The sequence below is a fragment of the Lygodium microphyllum genome, chromosome 27 (assembly GCF_053477565.2).
Source record: "Lygodium microphyllum isolate KBCC chromosome 27, Lygodium_microphyllum_v1.1.10, whole genome shotgun sequence".
NCBI lineage: Eukaryota > Viridiplantae > Streptophyta > Polypodiopsida > Schizaeales > Lygodiaceae > Lygodium > Lygodium microphyllum.
Genome location: NC_141161.1, coordinates 104,524,564 through 104,546,441, shown reverse-complemented (window position 1 = coordinate 104,546,441; position 21,878 = coordinate 104,524,564). Strand labels below are relative to the sequence as shown.

The 21,878-nt window shown below is 41.2% G+C and overlaps 1 protein-coding gene across 1 annotated transcript; it reads left to right on the top strand.

Annotated features, from left to right (window-relative positions):
- Window positions 1-620: 620 nt before the first annotated feature.
- LOC148012676 (histone deacetylase 19-like) lies at window positions 621-21,637 on the top strand. Its single transcript, XM_087668953.1, has 8 exons — window positions 621-1,599; window positions 2,009-2,449; window positions 20,011-20,153; window positions 20,238-20,328; window positions 20,413-20,546; window positions 20,668-20,743; window positions 20,863-20,925; window positions 21,058-21,637. Exons 1-8 carry the CDS (start codon window positions 1,072-1,074, stop codon window positions 21,064-21,066), a joined length of 1,485 nt encoding a protein of 494 aa, XP_087525079.1. The 5' UTR covers window positions 621-1,071; the 3' UTR covers window positions 21,067-21,637.
- Window positions 21,638-21,878: the final 241 nt, after the last annotated feature.

Below are 21,878 nucleotides of genomic sequence, written 5' to 3'. Positions count from 1 at the left end.
AAGCTTGGGTTCTTGCCCACTTGAATGTTTGATTAGTCTTCCTCCATGGTAAAGTCAACAAGGAGGTGTTCTCAGTGTGATGGTGATATAAGCATGGGCTCTTGCCCACTCAAACACTTACTTGGTCCTCCTCCATTGTCGGGTCACCTGGAAAGGGCTCTAGTGGAATCAAATCTCTTCACTGTTCGTTCATCTTACAAGCGATCATATTTGTGTATAAGAAAATATTGACATGCCTATTCCCTGCTCACTTAGCTAATCTTTAGATGCTTATATATATTTGCATCGTCGGAGAAGTGTAGCCCAAGGTCTAAACTCACACTCATGAAACCCAACCCGCACTCAAAGCAACTGGGCTACGACCCCATTGATGTAGTCAGTTAATCTTTGGAGGGGGCGGGCACCCCTCTTTGGGTGATAAGAGTAGAGTGTGAATTGAGTGGCGCTTGAAATTTTTTTGCAATAAAGGTATTGGAAGGTGGATTTGTTATGCAGGAGATTGACGACAGTGTAAATTTCTCCTTCGTTAACGAAAAATATTATTATATAATTTTCTTCTTAGTCCTCTGCAAGAAGTTAAGTCGGGAAAAAAATTCAACAATAAATTCGAACGAAGGAACGAAAGGCACAAACAAACCCATGCTTTGTTTCACTCCACGAGGTGGTGTGAATCGAGAGAGTCATTCTCATCGGATCTGCGGGCACACCCACATACAGGTAACGCCACTCCATAGCCTTCTTACTCACAAAGGGACACTCTCTCACTGTGCCGCTATTTGCCACAAGACAAGAGTCAGTAGAGAGAGGCTCTCTCTTTTCCCTCATCAAAATAGAGAGAGAGAGAGAGAGAGAGAGAGAGGAAGGAGGAGACCTTCGATCGAGCTTCCCTTTGAAGGCAAGACAGTATATCTTGTTTTGGTGTAAGAAGGTCACAGTCTGATAGTCGTCTGAGGGCAAAGAGACCTGTCTCGGGCCTGCAACTGACTCTGGTGTCAGCAAGTCTCTTGTTGTCGAGTTTGGACAAGTTCCTCTCTCTAGGTTTAGGCCGCCAGCAGAGGCCTCACAGACAGAATGGATACTGGGAGTAACTCCCTCACCGCAGGGCCTGAGGGCCGCAAGCGCACTGTGTCATATTTCTATGACCCCGAGGTCGGCAACTACTACTATGGCCAAGGGCACCCCATGAAGCCCCACCGCATTCGAATGGCCCACTCCCTCATTGTGCATTACAATTTGCATCAGAAGATGGAAATCTTCAAGCCGTACCCTGCGCGTGATAACGACCTCTGCAGGTTCCATGCAGATGACTACATTGCATTCCTGAGATCTGTCTCGCCAGAGACACAACATGAGCAGCTTAGAGTGCTGAAGAGGTTCAATGTGGGAGAGGATTGTCCTGTGTTCGATGGGCTATATTCTTTTTGCCAAAGTTACGCTGGAGGGTCAGTAGGGGGTGCGGTGAAGCTCAACCATGGACATTCAGACATTGCCATTAACTGGTCGGGTGGCTTACACCATGCGAAGAAGTGTGAAGCTTCAGGTTTTTGTTATGTCAATGATATTGTACTGGCCATACTGGAGCTTTTGAAATATCATGAGGTAGGGTTGCTGAAAACTTTGAACTTTACTGCTGTCTTTTGATCTCCGACTATGGAAAGGGCATTCTAATGTTTCAGAGGATGCTGTTACTTTAGAGCATGGTTTGCCAGCTTACTATAAGTTGGAAGTAGTTCTAGGGTTTTGGAGACCAAAAGCACACTTACAGTCTATCTTTCTAGCTTTTGCCACCTCATTTGTGTACTTGTTCTGGAATGACTTAAACTCTGTAGCTTTCAAGTCAAGATTATTTATTGCTGGTCCTAGCATTTCCATCTAGAATTGTATCTCAATTGTGCTAGGCATTCCTTCTTTTGTGTTGCCTTGTTGGAAGTGCTAGGTCAGTGTTTGTACTAATAACAAGCAGGCTTTCTTTTTCTTGAATATAGTCTATGGCTTTACTGGATTGCAGCGCGTTCTTTATATTGATATTGACATCCACCATGGGGATGGTGTCGAGGAAGCATTCTACACAACTGATAGAGTCATGACAGTATCTTTCCACAAATTTGGTGATTACTTTCCTGGAACTGGTGATGTGAGAGATGTTGGGTATGGCAAAGGCAAATATTATTCCCTCAATGTTCCTTTGAATGATGGGATAGATGATGAGAGCTATCACTCACTTTTCAAACCTATCATGTCAAAAGTGATGGAGGTTTATCAGCCGGGAGCTGTTGTGTTGCAATGTGGAGCCGATTCTCTTTCAGGAGATAGACTTGGTTGTTTCAATTTATCTGTAAAGGGTCATGCTGAGTGTGTGAGGTTTATGCGCTCTTTCAATGTGCCTCTATTGTTGTTGGGAGGTGGTGGGTACACAATTCGGAATGTTGCAAGGTGTTGGTGCTATGAGGTTCGTGTTCTTTCTTTGTTTCTTTTCTATTGTTATAGTTGTTGCTCATGAGGTTTGTTTCTTGGCATGTATTTATGTAGTTTACAAAAATAACCATGTGGTCATATACATCCCTTTGTAGATTTTTGGTATATATTCTCTAAATCACATCTCTCTCTCTCTCTCTCTCTCTCCCCCCCCACCCCACCCCCCCACCCCAAAAAAAAAAAAACCAATCCCCATCCCCTTGTGTCTCCATGTGCTTCTAGTTTACAAATGCACTTTGGCAATAAGCTAGACCTTTTCAATTGTGTTTTTGGTGTCTTTGCCTGTTCCTCGTGTTGTTACTCGTGTATATCAGTTCCTTCTAACATACTTGAACTTTCAGTGTTTATGCGTTTTGAGGTACCATTTTTATATTAGGTTCCATAGTAGATGTGGAATTTTCATCATACATATGGACATGATCATCTAGTTCTCCAAGAGATTCGATTTATTCAAATAAGATTGGTAGAGAGTTAACTAGTTGGAGTTCCCCCATCTCATGTTTTCTTTATGTGACTACTCTTATATTCATTTTTAGTTCCCATAATGACGCATCTCATGAATTTGTTATGACAATTTTAGTTTCATAAGTTGTTTGGGCCCTTTGAAGACATTAATGCTACTCTCTCTCTCTCTCTCTCATTTTCTTTATAACATGCCCACATACAAATATATACATTGTGTGTTTTGCATGTGTGTATATGCGCATCATGTGCTGCATTGGATATATGTTTGAGCCCCTTTGCATTGAAATATATATGTTTGAGCCTCTACATATGCATTTGTATGTCCTATATATGTATGCATGTGTGTGTTAAAATGCCTAGATTATATGTACCGTTTAAATACAATACATATTTTTGAGCCTTTATGCTTGCATTAGATATGTAACGAGGTCCCAACGACTTCCAAAAAGTTCAAAATAGTTTTAGACATTAAACATTCTAATGTTTTCCTCTATCTTGGCAACTAGTTAGAAAGTGCTCAAGTTAGACCTTTTGAAGTGGTTTACGTTTGGTGCTTTTCAAATGAACAAAGTAATTTTGTACAAGGTTTGTGGCTAGGAATTCATGGGATTTAACAATGTTGGATTAGGTTATGTGGAGTTGATACTATGGTACTTGACTTGTTCGGGTATGCCGATGGTGGCCACCCGTTATTACTTTACATATACTCCAAGTTGTGGAAAGACATTCATTGATGGGCTAGTAACTGCACTCTTTAAGGTTCCAAGTTTATTGGCAACAATGGTTACAAAGATAGTTGCTATTGGGAGTAATGTAGTTTCTTTAGTTTTGTAATTGGCTTTCTCATCACCTAATCTTTAGAACATAATTAGCAAATTAAACTTAGGAATGAGAGATTGAGTGCTGAAATTGAAGTTTTAAGTCTAGATAAGAGTGTAGTGAGGTTTGGACTGACTTGTGTTTGAAGAGATGGTGAAAACTAAATGTTGAAGGTTGGTGAAGGGAGTGAGCCTTGAGTGGAAGCTTGCAAGTGAAAGCAAGAGTTGTGGTGGAAGGAGCAAGAGAGCAAGAGCAAGAGACATAAGATGTGGGAACTCCAATAGTCACAATGTGTGGCCGGCCTTCCCTTATTCAAATGTCACTAAAAGAATAAAAAATGAAGTGATAGTGATAGGTGTCCGCCACCTACAGTGTACAAGTGTGCGGATATTGTAGTGTAACTAATACATAGGCGGCTAGGCATAGGTGCCTTTACCCCTAGCCACCTTGCTAGTGGTTTGAAGAAAACTGCTAGGGTTTGCACTGAGGACACACAGAGTGTACGACCACGACAGAAACACAAAGAGACAGACACAGACACAGAGGGCAAAACTCAAACCCTAAAACGCAAAACTCAAAACTCAAACACAAACAGAAGAAGGTAGAGAGAGAACACAACTCTGAAGTGAATGAATATTATAAATGAATGTAAGAGTGTATAGTGTGTTCAAGGGCAGAGCAATGTTGGAGTGTGATGTCCATTGGAGACGAATCCCAAGTCTGTGACCACCAGTCGGAGTGTAGGAGTGCTGAATAGTGAATGGCAGCAGGCTGGTCACCAAAACACAGCTGTCTAGAGGCTGAAAATTGGTAAACGCAGCAGTGTATTGCTGATCAGAGGCTAGAAACTGCACACAGTTGCTGTAAACAGCATGTTGAAACAGTGTTTGATGTGGTTGGCGATGACTGGATGATCAGATCACAGCTGATGATGTCGCCAATAGTTGACGTCAGCATGGATGAAGACGCCAGTAGCAGGAGCAAACATGGATGGAGTGGTAGCAGTTTGAGGGCTGGACAGCCACGTGGGAGGAGGTTGATGGCTGAAATTTGCACATGGAGTGAGAAACCTGCATAGACAGAATAGGGCTGAATGGGGGCAGCATGTCTATTTATAGATATGGAAGGGCGCCCCAAAAATTAGGGTTTCCACTAAACTCTCTCGAACCGCTCCTAGTTTTAGGGTTTCCATTGAACTCTCTCGAACCGCTCCCCGTTTTAGGGTTTTTACTCTAAAAGAGCATTTTTTAGTGTGTTTTGGGGCTGTTTAGGAGGCTAATCAACAAGTAATGCATGTTTTAGCTCAACAAGTGGTGCTATGAATTTTAAGTGGTAATTGGTAGACACATGATAGTGCTTGCAAAAAGGTCACCAAGATGGCAAAGGAGAAGCAAGGTCATCAAGAGCTTCAACTTATTAAGTCGCATTAGTTGTGAAGCCTAGCATGATGGCTCATGTTGTGGGGCAAGTTGTAAAGGCAAATGCTATATTCTCTCTTTACTCTATTACTTTGGATTTTGTCAGTTTGTCATCTCTTGGTTATGAGCTCAGTCGTCAGAATCTAACAAAGACATAGGAGCTCTAACTACTTCACTCCATTCTTTTGTGTGCATTTCTTTTTTAGTGAGTTTTTAGTGTTTTCATATTGGCAGTGGAGAGTTTCCAGCCCTTTGCATCTCTCTTTTAGTAGTTGGAGAGTTAGTTCACATTGGATAGGGGGGATTGGCATACACATCTTTTTGATGGCAACTGCATTACTTTATTCAAAATATGTAGTTGGCTAGAGACGTTAAGAAGAGAAGACCACATTCAGTTTGCTGATTGGAGCAGATATGTTGTGAAGAATGCGAAAATCCTGCTTTGTTTAGGCCCTTTGTGAAGTGTGCAGAACATCTACAACCCTTGCAAGGTGTAGCCAATTTACCCTCTAGATTAGCTCAAAGGAGCATTACAAAGGCATAGAATAGAGCGAGAGCCTATGTTGATCCAAATAGAATGCCTCTTTCTTTTGAAGGAGAATAAGTCTTCCTTAGGGTGCATGAGCATTCTAAGACCATGAAAATAGGACCATGTTAAAAGTTATCACCATGTATTTTGGTGAGTTCACAATGCTTAAGAAAATATGAACTATGACCTACAAGCTCCAACTTTCTGTCACTAGTAAGGTCCATTTGGTATTCATGTAGTTTGAGAAGAAACAGAGGAGCATTGATAATCTTGTCTTAGGGAATGGGGTTACCAAACTCTTTGAAACATAGTGCATCATGCATTAGAGAGGTTTTTGGATGTTGCTCATAGATGAATAAGGAATAGTATCTAACATGGAAAGAGTATCCTGAAAGGGACCAAGTTGCTAACCTGGGAGCATGTGAGTAGTTTACAAACATAGTTGTCAGGTATAAAAGGTGTGACAAAATATGGTACCAAATGGTAGCTTAAGATCTTGTAAGGTATGGTATGATATTAGTAAAAAAAAACTTGATCATCTCAAGCTAAAGATGATAGAACAAATGTTTAAAGTCTAAATAGCAATGTTATTAGAGTATACAAGATGAATACAAGAGTGTAACATATCAAAACCTCTATGGCACATGCCGCATGTGCAACATGCACTATAGCTTACAAGGAAGTGTAGACTTGAGAGAGAGAGAGAGAGAGAGAGAGAGAGAGAGAGAGCTGTGACTGTTTGTGTATCATTCTAATGCACGTCCAGTAGACATGACTAGTTATACAAACGTGTATTTTTTAGAAACACGAGCTTGGACCATTGATTACAAATTTTAAGCCAATTAATGTGTGAATAGGGCTTAGGGCCCTTAAATTAAGGGTGATGCGCCACACATTGATCTTAGTTCAATGTAACACATTACTTAATGATAAAACAGTTTTCTTTTAGCAAGGCCGAGAATCATGGCAGCTCTCCTCTCTTTGCAAAAGCATTTTTTGCTTCCCACTCTTCTTTAGGTTTGATCTATTGCATCTTTTGTCTCTTCTCTTGAAATTGTGCACTTTACAGTTTGCTGTTTCTGAAACCCTGAAATTTGCCCAGTCCTATTAGAAATGACAACCACCTTTCACTTTGAACTCCTCTTCTCTTTCTTCTCCTTGGACTATCCTTTACTCAATGAGGATGCTGCAAAAGCACTAATTTATGCACTCGTTCTGCAAGATTTTTCTTGTGATGCGCATTCTATTGTAGCACCATAGAGAGTAATTTCTTCCATGTGGAATCTTGTGTACAAGAGGTGAGAAGACTTTTATAGAAGACATCATACTTCGGTGACGGGAGATGTGACAGAAGTGTCATAGTTAGGTCCTTTGAAGCCACAATCTTCCCTAGGGATGCAAGTTCACCCCAAATCTCCTCCATCTTGTTGATGTGGTTCTTGATCTTGGGGGATTCTATGATAGGGAGATGTTGTAGCTTCAACTCGAGGGTCATTTGATGCCCAAATGTTTGAACTTGGTAAAGGGATGCCAACCTGGTCCATACCTTCGCAGTGGTGTGGATGTCTTTTATGTAGGAGTAGAGAATTTGTACAGCTTAGATAGAGAAATGAGTGGGCTTTGGCATTGAGTCGATCTTGGAAAGTTGTGGAGTCCATGGTGGTTCTAATGTCGAGATCCACAGTAGGTTGGTGGTGGGCTGTAAGGAACTCCCATAGTTCAATGATATTGAGAATGCTCTCGACTTTGAACAACTAGAGTGAGTAATTGGTTCCATTTGGCTTTTCTCAAGCTAGGAGAGAGGGTAGGATAGTCACTTGAACAAGTGATGCCGTGATTGCCAATTGTGGACTTGTGGTCATAGAAGAGGGAACACAAATAGAACGGTATGAAGGTGGTTAGGAGTTGGCCTGGTCACAGTCTGCTTGTTGATTTGTGTTAGGATCTCTATCACAACCCCTATGGTCTTTGTGAAGATACCTCACGGTCATGGTGGTTGGAACACTTGTCTTCTAGGCCTTAGGTGCCAATTTGGTGGTCCTCGTGGTCCCAATCCACACTACCCTGCCAATTGTACTTGTCCTCACATGATACCGGCCCACATGGACATGCATAAAGTCACATATGAATTGACAAATACATTAATAGGAAATATGTTTGCCTTGCCATATGGCAATGCTGCTTGGCCAAAATAAGAGAAATCAGGCTGTCTAGTGCATGCTCAAGTAGGACCTCCACCTAAAGTGCCTCAGAAAGATTGACGGACAAAGATTGTGTTGTGTCAGAGCTCCTAATGTTCTCATTTGACTCAGATTGAGGTTTAGAGGCAAGAGATGACCATGCAAGACATACATCAACTGATAACAACTTGCTGGTCCTTTGTCGAGTTTGATAGAAGTGAAGCCAAAACTCTGTCGTGGAGATGTAAGAGGTTTGCAAGCAATGAAGCCTATTGTGGATGTCTCTTCCCAAGGAAGAAATAGATAGCAACAATAGCTACACGATCAACTAGTTTGTTATATAATGCACATGATAAAGAGAGACTAAAGAAGAAACTTATTGGGTCCCACATGATATTAGAGTATCGACTCTAGCACAAGCTTTCTCAATGTAGACTCATTTTTACCAAGTGATTGGAGATTGGAGTGTGAATGCTTAAATAATCATTACTTACAAGTTAGGCCAAATAGGAGAAATTTATCAAGTATTTGGAGTGCGAAAATGCTTGAAGTACATTACTTGAAGTTAGGCCAATAAAGAACAAAATAACGACTTTAGCCTCTCTTGCACAAGGTCTTTCACTTAAACATGTTTTCAAGTACTTGCAGTAAGATCAATAAGATCTTGAACATCGTTCGAGATCAAAGCTCATCTCTTTAAGTCACAATTGTACAATTCAGTGTAATGCAGTAGAAAAGTAGGAATGATTTAAAGGGTTTAATAACGTTTCATACTCCGTTGGCATTATAGGAGAAGACATAGGGACATGCTCACTTGTAGATTGTAGTGGAGGAAACTGAATGTTACTTAGTAAAACCTAAAGACACTCCTCCAAGTGCAATTAACGTGTGAAGAGGGTTTTGCATAGGAAGGGAGCAATTCCATGTGCACTAAAAGTGTGAGGGGTTTCTCGATGGGGGGTAGAGGACCATCCCTTATTGGCAAGGGTGTGAAAGATTTTGGATAAATATATAAATGATAGAGAGAGAAACCAGATCAAGGAGGAAGAGGGATTCTTTTCAGCGAGGAAATATGTCCACCTTTTAAATTGCCAACGATGAGAAAGAGGAAGGACACGTGGGATGTTAAAGAGGGAATGGCTAACATGCTTGATTGCTTTATGGGAATTGCTTTTTGCCAAGGAATAATATCTATGGGAAGTAGGGGGCTTGTTGGTCTTGCTTCTTGCAGGTAAATATTATTAGGTTTTGAAAACAAGAATTGATCTTAGGCTGAGAAGCAGATGGCAAATGTGATGGAGTTGCATATATTTCACTACTACCAATTGAGCAAGAGAGGCCTGATTCTGCTTTGTCAAGTGATCTGAGTGGTGAAGCATTTGAAGTATTGGAGGAGAAGAACGGTAGCTTAGCTTGGGAGAGTGTCCACGACAATATAGAGAGAGAGAGAGAGAGAGAGAGAGAGAGAGAGGTCACTGCTCGACACTTGATTGATTGAAAGATAAGATACAAAGTTCAAAGTACAACCCTTAGACCTTAGGGTTGTGTAAGTGACTTAAAGTGCGTTCACACACAAATGTGTGTAATGTGTGGTAAGTGACCAAACTGTGCAACTTAAATACACAGATGAAGAATAATGTGATTGGGGGAAAAAACCTTTCTAATGGAGAGTAAAAAGTGCCCCAATGTCTTATCTGTAGATCACCAACACTCTTGTGTGAGCATAGGCGTGAGTAAAACCCAACAAACTCCCGTGGAGTGATAAGTGATCAGCATATAGGATCATTCACCAAAGGAGATCAAATTTAAAGGATTGCGAAATGCTTCAAATTTGTCACAAGGAAGAGCTTTGTGAAGATATTTGACACATTGTTGTTGGTAGGATAGTAGACAAGGTTGATATCTCTTGCATGTAGCCTCTCTCTAACAAAGTGATAATGTATCTCAATGTGTTTCGTGCGTGCATGAAACACCGGGTTCCGTGCCATTGCAATGACACTCTGATTGTCAATAAACATAGGAGTAGGCTCCATGATAGATACATCAAGACCAGCCAACAAACGTCTTAGCCATATACATTCAACTATAGTAGTGTATGCTGCCTTATATTCAGCTTCACAAGATGATGTGGCAACAGTGGATTATTTCTTGCTAATCTAAGAAATGCAAGAAGAGCCAAGAAAGAAACAATTTCCACTTGTAGAGTGACGAGAATCAAAATCTCCAGCCCAATCGGAATCATTGTAAGCTTGTAACTGCAATGGCTCCCCCTAGGCATAAAGCAATCCAAGAGTCCTGGTGCCCTGCAAGTAACGGAAAATATGCTTCATAGCTTGCCAATGTGACATCGTGGGTTGTGCATATATTTGCTCAAGGCTGAAACTGCAAATTGAATATCTAGCCTTGTGTTGCATAAATAAATGAGGCATCCAATTGTTGGAGTATATGCATGAATGCCGAACATCATCTTGCAAAGACAACTTAAGTCCATTGGTGTGATTAGTGGCTTGCAATCCTGGAAACCAAATCTCTCAAGGAGTTTACCAATATATGTGGACTGTGATGACAAACCAATGTCTCTAGTATCATGAATAAAAGTGAATGCCCAAATAGTAAGCAAAGGCCCCAAATTTGAAAGGTTGCTGTAAATTTTTCTTAAATGTTGAAATTTAACCAGCTTGTGGCCTTGTGAGCAGCAGATCATCCACATAAAAACAAATGACCAGCAAGGATCCCCCCCTCTTTGCATACGTAAAGAGTAGACTTTGATGGGCTGTTAATAAACCCTTGGATGAGTAAGAAGGCATCAATTTTGGCATACCAATCTCGTGGAGCTTGTTTCAAACCATATAAAGCCTTTCTCAGTTTGCATACCAAGTGTTTGAATCCTTTAATTGCAAAACCCATGGGCTGCTAAACATACACTTCTTCTTGAAGTTCTTTAATGTCAAGTTGGTGCACAATCCAACCATAATGGGCAGCTAATGCAACCATACACCTGATAGTGGTCATACAAGATGTAGGAGCAAATGTATTCTCATAATCAATGCGGTTCTTTTGTGCATAGCCTTTTGCTACAAACCTGGCCTTGTACTTATCAATGGATTTTCGTTTCAGCTTATAGATCCATTTAGTACCGATGGCTTTCTTTTCAACAGGCAATGTAACTAAATCCCATGTTTGATTCTTCATGATAGAGTCATATTCAGCTTGCATTGTTGCCAACCAATCCACACTCTGTTGTGCATCCTCAAAAGAATCAGGCTCATCATCATCAAGTGTGTTTGTTGCCATAACAAACTCCATAGCATTAGCATGATCATGCAGACGTGTTTGTCTTTGATTATGACTAGCAAGAGGAGCATCCAAACGACTGTCTTGTAGAGTTTGCAAGTAGCATCTAGGTATATGTTTGACCTCTTGATTATGTAGATGCTCTTGATGAACCTCATGTTCAACATATTGTTGAATATTCAGATCAGCCATAGGTTGAATTTTTGCATTTGTCAATGGAGCAGTTGGCTGAACATTTTGTTCATTTAATGAAGCTCTAGATCAAAAGAAATAGGTAGCAGCCCTTCAAACACATCTTTTATAGCCTGATATGTGTCATTACCAGCAAGAGATTGTTGACTGCGCGGATAGAGGAAGCGTGAAAATTTGTAGCAAAAGTGTGTAGGTGAGTGAGAGCGATAGAGAGAGAGTACGATTTGATTTGGGTGTACCAACAATGTCATCTTTTGGGCTGTTGGCTTTACTAATCTTAAGATATGAAGGTAAGGGCACCCCAAGAGGCTAGCTTCAGCCATGTTAAATCTGTCGAGTACGTTTTCAATGTACTTCTCTTGAGATAAGAACAACAATTTCTGCATTCTGTCCCTGCGAATCCTCATGCCCAATATATGCTATGCATTTCCCAAATCTTTCATGGAGAAAGCTAATTTCAGCTGATCTTTGAGAGCATCTAAGCTAGTCTTTCTTTTCCTAGCTAGTAAGATATCATCCACATACAAAACAAGTATGATGGGGTTGCCATTTGTATCCTTTTTCACGTACAAACAATGATTTGCATGGCTGCATGTAAACCCATGAGAGAGCACAAAAGTGTCAAACTTTTTGTACCACTGCCGTGGTGCTTGCTTCAGCCCATACAAGCTGCGTTTTAGTTTACACACCAATTGCTCTTTTCCAAGAACTACAAAGTCCTCGAGATGTTTCATGTAGATCTCCTCATCAATGTCACCATGCAGACAAGCTGTTTTCACATCCATTTGGTACAACTCTAAATCCAATACAACAGTGAGAGCAAAAAGCACATGTAGAGTGGTCATCTTCACAAAAGGTGAGAAGACCTGTTGGAAGTCAATCCCTTCCTTCTGTGCATACCCTTTGGCAACCAGTCTTGCCTTGTTTTCCATTAACCGTTTTTACTTTGTAAACCCATTTGTTTGGAAGAGACTTTCTTCCTTAGGGCAATGACACAAGATCCCAAGTATCATCAGCATACACAGATTTAATCTCCTTTTGCATAGCTAGCTCCCACTTACTGTTGAATTTGCACGACTCAGCCTCTTTATATGTAAGAGGCTCACCTTTATTTGTAAGCATCACATAGTGCAAAGAGGGGTCATATCTATGTGGCTGCCTTCCTAAGCGCGTAGACTTGCATACCCAATGATCTACATTCTTAGGAATTGGGTCTACATCGGGAGGCATGCTATTTTCAGCATTTATTGGCTGCTGTAAGCCATTTTCAGCATGCTGTTCATGCTGTACAGCATGTTCATTTTCATTTCCAGCACTTGCATTTTCATAATCAGCAAGTCTATCATGCTGTCCGTGACCTCCTTGTGCTTCTATTTGCTGTCCATCATCATCTGGCTCAAAAATAACCGGCTGATCATCAGTTTCAGATTGTGATACAACATCACGAGGCTCGTCATTTGAAGTAATAGGTGGCTGCAAATTTTGAAATTTGATCTTTTTCATGTCTTCATTAAAGGCTAAAGTGCTTTTCAGCAACTTTGCCTCATTAAACACAACATTACGGTTGTGAACAATTTTCTTGGACTATGGTAACCACACTGTATAGCCAAATTCACCCTCATCACGATAGCCCATGAAAATGCTTTTGGTGGATTTTGGGTTAAGTTTACTCCTTAACTTATCTTTGATATGGACAAAAGTATCACAACCGAATATTCGTAAATGGTTATATGAGGTTGATTTGCTAGACCAAACCTTCTCAGGGATGCCGTTATTTAAGGATCTATTTGGAGAGTGGTTGCAAATGTGAACCGCGGTTTTAAGTGCCTCTCCCCAAAATTCATGAGGGAGATTAGCAGTGGATAGCATGCTCTGCACACTCTCACATAAAGTCCTATTGTATCTTTTAGTCACACCATTTGAAGAAGGTTGTAAGGAGCTGTAAGCTCCCTCTCGATTCCATGTAAGTCGCAAAAAGACTTAAACTTAGTAGATGTGAACTTACCCCCATTATTAGTTCTCAAGCATTTCAGCTTTCTACTTGTCTGAGTGGTCATAAATGCATGAAAAGTTTAAAAAACAACAAACACTTCACTTTTCTTTTTCAACAGATAAATCCAAATCACCCTGGAACAATCATAAATAAAAGATTAAATATGCAGCACCACCCAACGATCTCACGGGCATACTACATACATTAGAATGCACTAAGTCCAAGACATTGAACTTACGGGAGACACCAGAGTTAAAAGGAAATTTTCATTTGCTTTCCAAACCAACAATCATTACAAAAATCAAGTTTAGAGCCTTTTCCATCAACCCTCTTCAAAGAGGTAAGAACATCAAGTCCTTTCTGGCTAATATGGCCACAACTCCAAATGACAGCCAATTTCAGCAACTGTAAGAAACTTGCCATTCAAAGCTGTATAGTGCAGACAATACAAAGTGCTCTTCTTGGTTTCTTTTGCAATCAGCATGGAACCCTTTTTCAATTTCCACAAACCACCACCAAACAATGTAGTGTAACCATGCAAGTCAAGTTGTCCAACAGATAGTGAACTCTTCTTGATGCCAAGCACATATTTGACATCTTTCAACACAAGCTCTTGCCCATTATCCAAGGATAAGTGTATAGTGCCTATCCCATCAATGCTGCAAGCATGGTTATTTCCAAGATATACTTTTCCATAACTGCCTGCATTGAACATAGTAAAATACTCAAAACAAGGAGTTACATGGAAAGAGGCACCAGAGTCTACAATCCAAGTCTGAGTGACACCATCATCACTGACAAAAGTGCATCAATCACATCAGCCTTGGTAATCTGCATATCCTGCATGTGACATACAAGGGCATCATAATCAACTGCACATAATACATCAGCCTCTGTATCTAAGAGCTCCTCTATGATTACGCTGGAGGCCACATTGGCCTTTTCCTTGCCTTTGGCTGCCTCAGATGCATTTGTCTTATCCTCTTTCTTCTTTTTGTCTCCTGCATTCTTCTTTCTCTCTTGTTCCTTATTGTAGTGCATGCAATAAGGCTTCTTGTGGCCCTTCCAACCAGATTCACATTGATAGCAAGTAACATCACTCTTTTCCCTTTCTTTGCTCTTGCTTTTGCTTCTTTGCCCAACATTTGTATTTTTCTTTTCAGCCCTGCCTCAACATTGTTAGGCTGAGTTGCTGCCTTCTTCATTAGACTTATGTCTAATTTCTTCATTAAAGATTGAACGTCTCACACCATCATATGAGAGATTGGGGTTATTACTGAGAGAAACTACCAAGGTCTCCCAAGAATCAGACAGTGTCATGATTAGAAAGATCGCTCTCAACTTATCATCAACATCCAAATTAGCATCCTTGAGCTGATTTAAAATACTAGTAAATGCACTCAAGTGCTCAGCTGCAGGCTTGGACTCATTTAGCCGCATATTCACCAACTTGCGCATTAAATGCACCCGATTAATAGGTGTGGTGATCTCATAGGTAGTTTTCAACTTCTCCCATATTGCATGACCAGTATCTAAGCCCTTAATACTATCAAAATGTCATCAGTGACACCCATCTTTATATAATCCACAACCTTTTTGTTGACTCTGGCCCAATTTGCATTAGACATTTATGTGGGTTTATCTTCTACCATCAAACCGTTTGATTTCCATCAAACTCTTAATGTCGAAACTGGATGAAGTTGCAACCTTTTTTATCACAAACACAAGTGTAAATGCATTGAACTGCAAGAGCAGAAGCTAAACCAACAAATACACTGCTGTTCTTGCCCAACCAGCACTAAACCTCTGCTGTTTTTAGATAAACCAGCCACCACACTGGCAAATACTGCAGAAATTTACCAAAATCTGCACAAAATCCGAAATTTCCAGGTCCAAGAGTGTGTAAATGTCAGCCAATCTGACCTAGCTGAACAAAATTTCATCAATACATGAAAAGCCCCAGGTTTTTCAAGTTCAATGTCAGTAAATTTTACTCAGATGAGAAAAATTCCAACAAATTTGGCAAAATCCCTAATTTAACTGAGGTCAACATGCACAATGTCTGCAATTTTTGACACAAATGTCATTGTCAAGCATAAACAACATCAAATCTGGGAAAAGCCCCAAATTTCCCGAAGCAGATTTGCACAGATTTACAATCTGTGCTTATGCGTGTGAACGCTCGGAAGGGGAGAAATAAATGAATTGAGATTTTTGATTTATCAAAAAAAAGGGGGGGGGGGGGGTTTGGCATTGACCTACCCGTCCTGTTGGCCTGTGCAGCTCGCGTCTCTTGACTCGCAACTTGCCGGCGCCAGTCACTTGTCACGAGTCGCGTTGACTTGTAGCCTTTGTCACCTCACCACACGCAGCCTCCTCTGTCGCCCGTATGCCGGTCGTTAGCCAGACGACTTGCCCCGTCTCTCGTTTGCTACCTGGTCACGCTCTTGCGTGTTGATTGCAAGAGTCGCCTTAGTCTTTTTGGTCACCTGCTTCTCGCTTGTCATGTCTGCCCGTTTTGTCTGCAGCCTAGTCGGCAGCTGGTCCGATTGCTACTTATTGGTCTCGAGAAGTGTGCACAACCTGTGCTCTGACACTAGTTGTTGAGTGCGCGGATAGAGGAAGCATGAAAATTTGCAGCAGAAGTGTGTAGGTGAGTGAGCGAGAGAGAGAGAGTACGATCTGATTTGGGTGTACCAACAATGTGTTGGTACACAAATAATAAAATGTATTTATACTTAGGGCTCATAAGGGTGCATTCACATGTACAATATAATAATACATGTGTACAATACACAGACGTGAATAAAGGACCTTTACATCCCAACAGAGATAATTCTGATTTTTCATAAAAAATCACATCTCTATTGACAAAAACTTTCGTGAAAATAGGATCATACAATCTATACCCTTTGCTTTCACTATTGTATCCCACAAATATGCACTTGATAGCCTTATTGTCCAACTTTTGTCTCAATACTTTGAGAATATGAGCATATGCAAGACACCCAAAAGTGCGAAAGTTACCAACTGAAGGTCGTTTCAAGCCTCAAAAGGTATTATATTTTTCAAAGCCTTAGTAGGGCACCTATTCAAAACGTGACAAGCATACAAAATACTTCCATCCAAAATCAAAGTGGCAGTTTTTTAGCTTTTAGCATATATTTGGCCATCTCCATGCGTGATCGATTCTTCCTTTCTGCAACCCCATTTTGCTGTTGAGTATATGCAGTAGTATATTGATGTGTGATGCCTTTTTGCTTTAGAAAAATTTTCAGTAAGGAAGACATATGACTGTAGACTTACTGTGTAGGAACTAGGGTGAGTGACGTGGCAAGGCAGAGCTTTCAGAAACAGTTGGCGAAGCAGTTGGTGGAGCTGCCCATTCGCGGGTGGAGCCTTTGCAGGCAGATGGAGCTGTTGGAGGCAGACAGATTGCAAGACTGGCGGGCTAGCAGGTAGACTGCAGCTGGCGCAGCTGGCTGGTGTCGCTAGGCACAGGGCGGCTGCGCCACCTATGGAGCTTGCAGCTGGCGGGTGTGCACAGCTGGGAGCTGTGGACTGCAAGGTGGCCTGCAGATGGCTGCAGGGTGGTGACTTGACTGAGCTGGTAGGCCGAGCTGTAGGGTGGCCAATGTGGCTCTCGGCTTTGATGCCACTTGTTGGAGGAGAACAGCAGCAATTGAGCTTGGGAGAGTGTGCACGATAGTAGAGAGTGTGTGTGTGTGGTCATTGCTTGACACTTGATTGATTGAAAGATAAGATACAAAGTACAACCCTTAGACTTTAGGATTGTGCGACTTAAAGTGCGTTCACACACAAATGTGTGTAATGTGTGATAAGTGACCAAATTATGCAGCTGCTTGTGGAGCTGGTAGGTGGTGAGCGTGCACAACTAGGAGCTGTGGATTGCAGGGTGGCCTACAAACAGTCGCCGGGTGGTACAACCCTTAGACTTTAGGGTTGTGTAAGTGACTTAAAGTGCATTCACACACAAATGTATGTAATGTGTGATAAGTGACCAAACTATGCAGCTGCTTGTGGAGCTGGCAGGTGGCGAGCGTGCACAACTAGGAGTTGTGGACTGCAGGGTGGCGACCTCGCTGAGCTGGTAGGCCGACCTGTAGGGTGGCCAAGGTGGCTCTCGGCTTTGATACCACTTGTTGGAGGAGAACAACAGCAGCTCAGCTTGGGAGAGTGTGCACAATAGTAGAGAGAGTGTGTGTGGTCACTTCTTGACACTTGATTGATTGAAAGATAAGATACAAAGTACAAAGTACAACCCTTAGACTTTAGGGTTATGTAAGTGACTTAGAGTGCGTTCACACACAAATGTGTGCAATGCGCGATAAGTGACCAAACTATGCAACATAAATACACAGATGAAGAATAATGTGAATGGGGGAAAAAACCTCTCTTATAGAGAGTAAAAAGTGCCCCAGTGTCCTACGTGCGGATCACCGACACTCCTATGTGAGTGTAGGCATGTGTAAAACCCAATATGAAGGACTTGCTCAATGTCGAAGACACAAGGTTTGCGGTTCAAGATTGTTGGTTTTGTCACTAGCTGTAACATTTGTTGATTGGTGCTAGAAACGTAGCACACAGTTGACATGGTAACAGTTTGATGTTTTCTGATGATTTCTAATAAAAGTTTTGGCTTTTCATGTTTCGCTTTTATTTTTTGATTTCAGCCTTTTGAGTTGATGCTGTCCATGGGAAGTATAGGGTCTTTTGGTCTTGCTGTTTGCAGTTAGGTGTCATCAGGTTTTGAAATTGGGAACCAATCATAATGAACTTTGATAAGTCAATGGCAAATATGAATGGAGCTGCATGCACTCTATGACAGCTTTAGGAGACGGGGGTGCCTGCTGCTGCTGCCAGGCATCAGTCACTGCTGTCCGTCTTGACTCTACTGCTCCAAATGCAAGACTTAAGGCTTAGTGACTGCTCCAAAGGCATCCTGCTGCTGCATTTTGCTGGTCTATACCCTCATGCTCTGCCCGGGGTGGACATGCTGCTTGTTGTTTCTGGTTATACTACTTTTCTGCCAAGAGGACTGCCGCAATCGCTGCCCTGACAGGCAGCCTGCCACATCATCAAACTCGATCAGATCTGCTGCATCTTGTTGCTCCCATCAGCTGTGCAGCTGCTCTACTGTGTTTCTGCATCTGGCTTTGTTGAGTTTTGGCTGGTTTCTGAACCTTGGGATATGTCAGAGCATACCCATTTCTTCTGCATCCCCCAGCCCATGGCCTTCTGGTTTGTTCAATGAGTCAGTTCATTCCGTCATTCTCATTTCATCTCTGTACTCATTTGTCCATATAATTTGCGTTCCCTGCAGACTGTAGTGTATTCTCCCAGCATTTTACATGTCTTATCGTGATTTGAAGCAAAAGTTTCAACTTCACATGTTTTACATTTCAAGTTTTACTTTTGTGTTTCAGCCTTCTGAGTTTACTTTCCAGCTTTTCGGAAATGTAAAAGAAATGTGCTTTTGGGACTTAGCCAAATATCTGACTTGCAAAACTGGTGCTTGTTGGGGAATATAAAATATTTACAAGGATGGATACTCAGCTGATACACAGCCTAGATAAACCAACTTAGTCATAAGTTCAAGTCCATGCATCATTTATGATTGAGAGTTTTTGCTTGGTTGCCACTAGAGACTCTTATCCTACACAACTAAGAAATGTTCAAGCCAAGTCCATATCTCAATGACAGGACACCATCTTAAATGCATAATGCAAGGCAAGAATTTCCCCTTCAACCTCAATATAGTTATTTGGTGCAGATATAGACTCTAAGCCATACTGCGTCTACAGGGGCCAGGGTAAGTTGGATACACCAATTGCCTAGACCATTCTCAAAATCTTGTGCTGCTCCTAGGTCCTTGTTGCAAATGGACTTACTTAGTATACCATTGCCAGAATCTTTATGCATACTCTACATTATGACCCATTTCTAATCCAAGACCAACTACATGGTCCTCCAATGCCAGATACGAAAACTGATAGTGTCTCCCAAGTCCCATTTCCCATTCATGAAATGGTCTTCTAATATTCCTTGCATGCCAAATACAGGCACCGACAAGGTCTCCAATTTTCATCAAAGAAAGTCAAAATTCCCATGCCAGATTCAAACAATGATAAGGGCTCTCATATTCTGTTCATGGAAAATGGTCTCTCAATACTTCATTCTGAACATATTCTTAACAACAGGATTTCAGACTTGTGAAAACAAATGTGTGGATCCTGTCCTATGTCTGACTCGAGAAACACTGGACTGAGCAGTGCTGAACACCAGTGAGTGTAAAGAAAGTGAAAAAGAGAGAGGGAGAGAATAACCTCAAAATAATGATATGTTAAAGCTGTATGCAGTCGGGAAGGTCAAGACAGCAGCCCCCAGACCGAGATGGGGTTAAAATGGCTTGAGTTGGGGTAACTGTGAGGAGGTGGAAGTTTTGGTAGCCAGCCAAGTAACGGAAGTGCACTTTTGCATGTTGATCCAATCCTTTAGTTAATTAGCAGCTAGAGTCTGTTTTACTCTGAAAATTTTTGTTAATTTTGAGAACGTTTTCTCCTGTTGTAAGCCACAAAAGGGCTGTAAGTGGATGTTTGATTTTCCCATTATGTTTCTCAACAGACAGGGGTCGCTTGTGGTGTTGAAATTGAGGATCAAATGCCTTACAATGAGTATTTTGAGTATTTTGGCCCAGATTACAATCTTCATGTGACTCCAAGCAACATGGAGAATCAGAATCCTAAACCATACATCAATTCTATCAGGTTTTCTTTATAACCCTGAATGCAAATGCAGTCTGTTTTCTAGTTGAATAGCTTGCAAATCCTTTCTGTTTTCAATATTTACAGGGATCGACTGCTTGAAAACCTTTCAAAGCTGCAACATGTTCCAAGTGTCCAGTTTCAAGAAAGGCCTCCTGACACTGAACTTCCTGAGGAGGTTGGTGATTTTTATTGACATGGACTTCAAGTTCTGCTTCTCTTTATATGTGGAAGACCAGTTTTTTGAAGCTTTTAATGGCAGGTGGAGGAAGATTTTGATACACGTGGCAAAGGTCGCTTATGGGATGGGGATTACTCTGATGCAGAAGCAGAAGTAGAGCCTAAGCCGCCACGAAATCAGGATGTGGACAATGCTGATGTAACCTTGCCTTCAAAGTAAGGGCGAAGTTTTCGATTCTCTTTACAGATAAAGGCAGCAGCTGAATGTGTTTATCTTGTATGATACTCATAAATTACTTCTCTGGATGTATGTTCTGTGTTTTTTCCATGAATAAAGGCGGCAAGTCAACTTACTAACCGAACAGCTTGCCAAAAAAGTTAAGCAAGAAGAAGCCTCTGAATCTACTCCCATGGTGTGTACGTGCTTATTTGGCTGCACATTTTTACTCGCATTGTAGCTTTTGATAATGTTGACAGTTGGGCTCTTTTGGAGGTGTGGCTAAATTTCCAATATTGTTTGTTTTGTGACTAGTTTGAGCTGAAAGAAGAAAAAGTGGTGGTCAAATCTGAAGGTTTTATGGAGACAAAAGAACAGGTTTTCCTTTTTTCTGTACAAATGGCAACCTTAATGTTCATTTCTTTGGTGGTGACTGTGTATATCTAGACTCAGGAGAGCTGACATGTGATGTGCAAATATTGAGTTAATTTTACATCATTTCGCATACAGGGTTTGTAGTCAGACAAGGAGGCTTGATGGCTTAAATTCTTGGCTCTAAATTTTCCACTTTCCAAGGGAATGAGAGATTCCTTTCGAGAGAGATGCAACCCCATCAAATCACGATGCCAATGGAAGACCCTAAAGCAGATCACAGCAGGGTCTTCATTGAATATCTGGGGTATGTTTGTAATGAGTGCTTGTGCTGGAAGGCATTCTGCTGCTAACTTTTAGGTGGGTCAGACATGGACCTTGCAGTCGGCCTGTCATTTGTAGCTTTTATGTTAACATTTAGTGATAGCTGACATGAGATACTTGTCCTGGACTGATGGGGACTGACTTAGACGGCCAAGCCATGTATTGTAAGATGCTTTGTGTACTGTAGGTTATATTTTTGGGTGCAGGAAAATGAAGATCCAGTGGATGATCTCTGGTCATGTCAAAGCTTTATCTGCTAGGCATGTGGGCTTTCTTACATAAGCATACTTACTATCCACTGCATGAATGCCAAGCATTGACATGTATTGGAAGAGTTCATATTCTCAATCTTTCTTTCAACAGTGGTAGTGACAATTCGATCCCAAACTTTTTACCTGCCATTTCCTCAAATGTTCATGCCCCACCTGTCCAGAATACTTTTTACTTAACAGGAAATCAAAGATCTCTTGAGTAGTCCCTTCTTGTTTTCTTAAGCAATGCATAGGCGGAATTTACATTGGAAAATGTCTTATTGTATTTTAAAACATCGGCTTATCACCTACTACTTGTGGGAATCCAAAAGCAAAAGCCATGAGAGGCAAAGGTTAGTAGAACTAAAACTCCAAGAGCTTGAA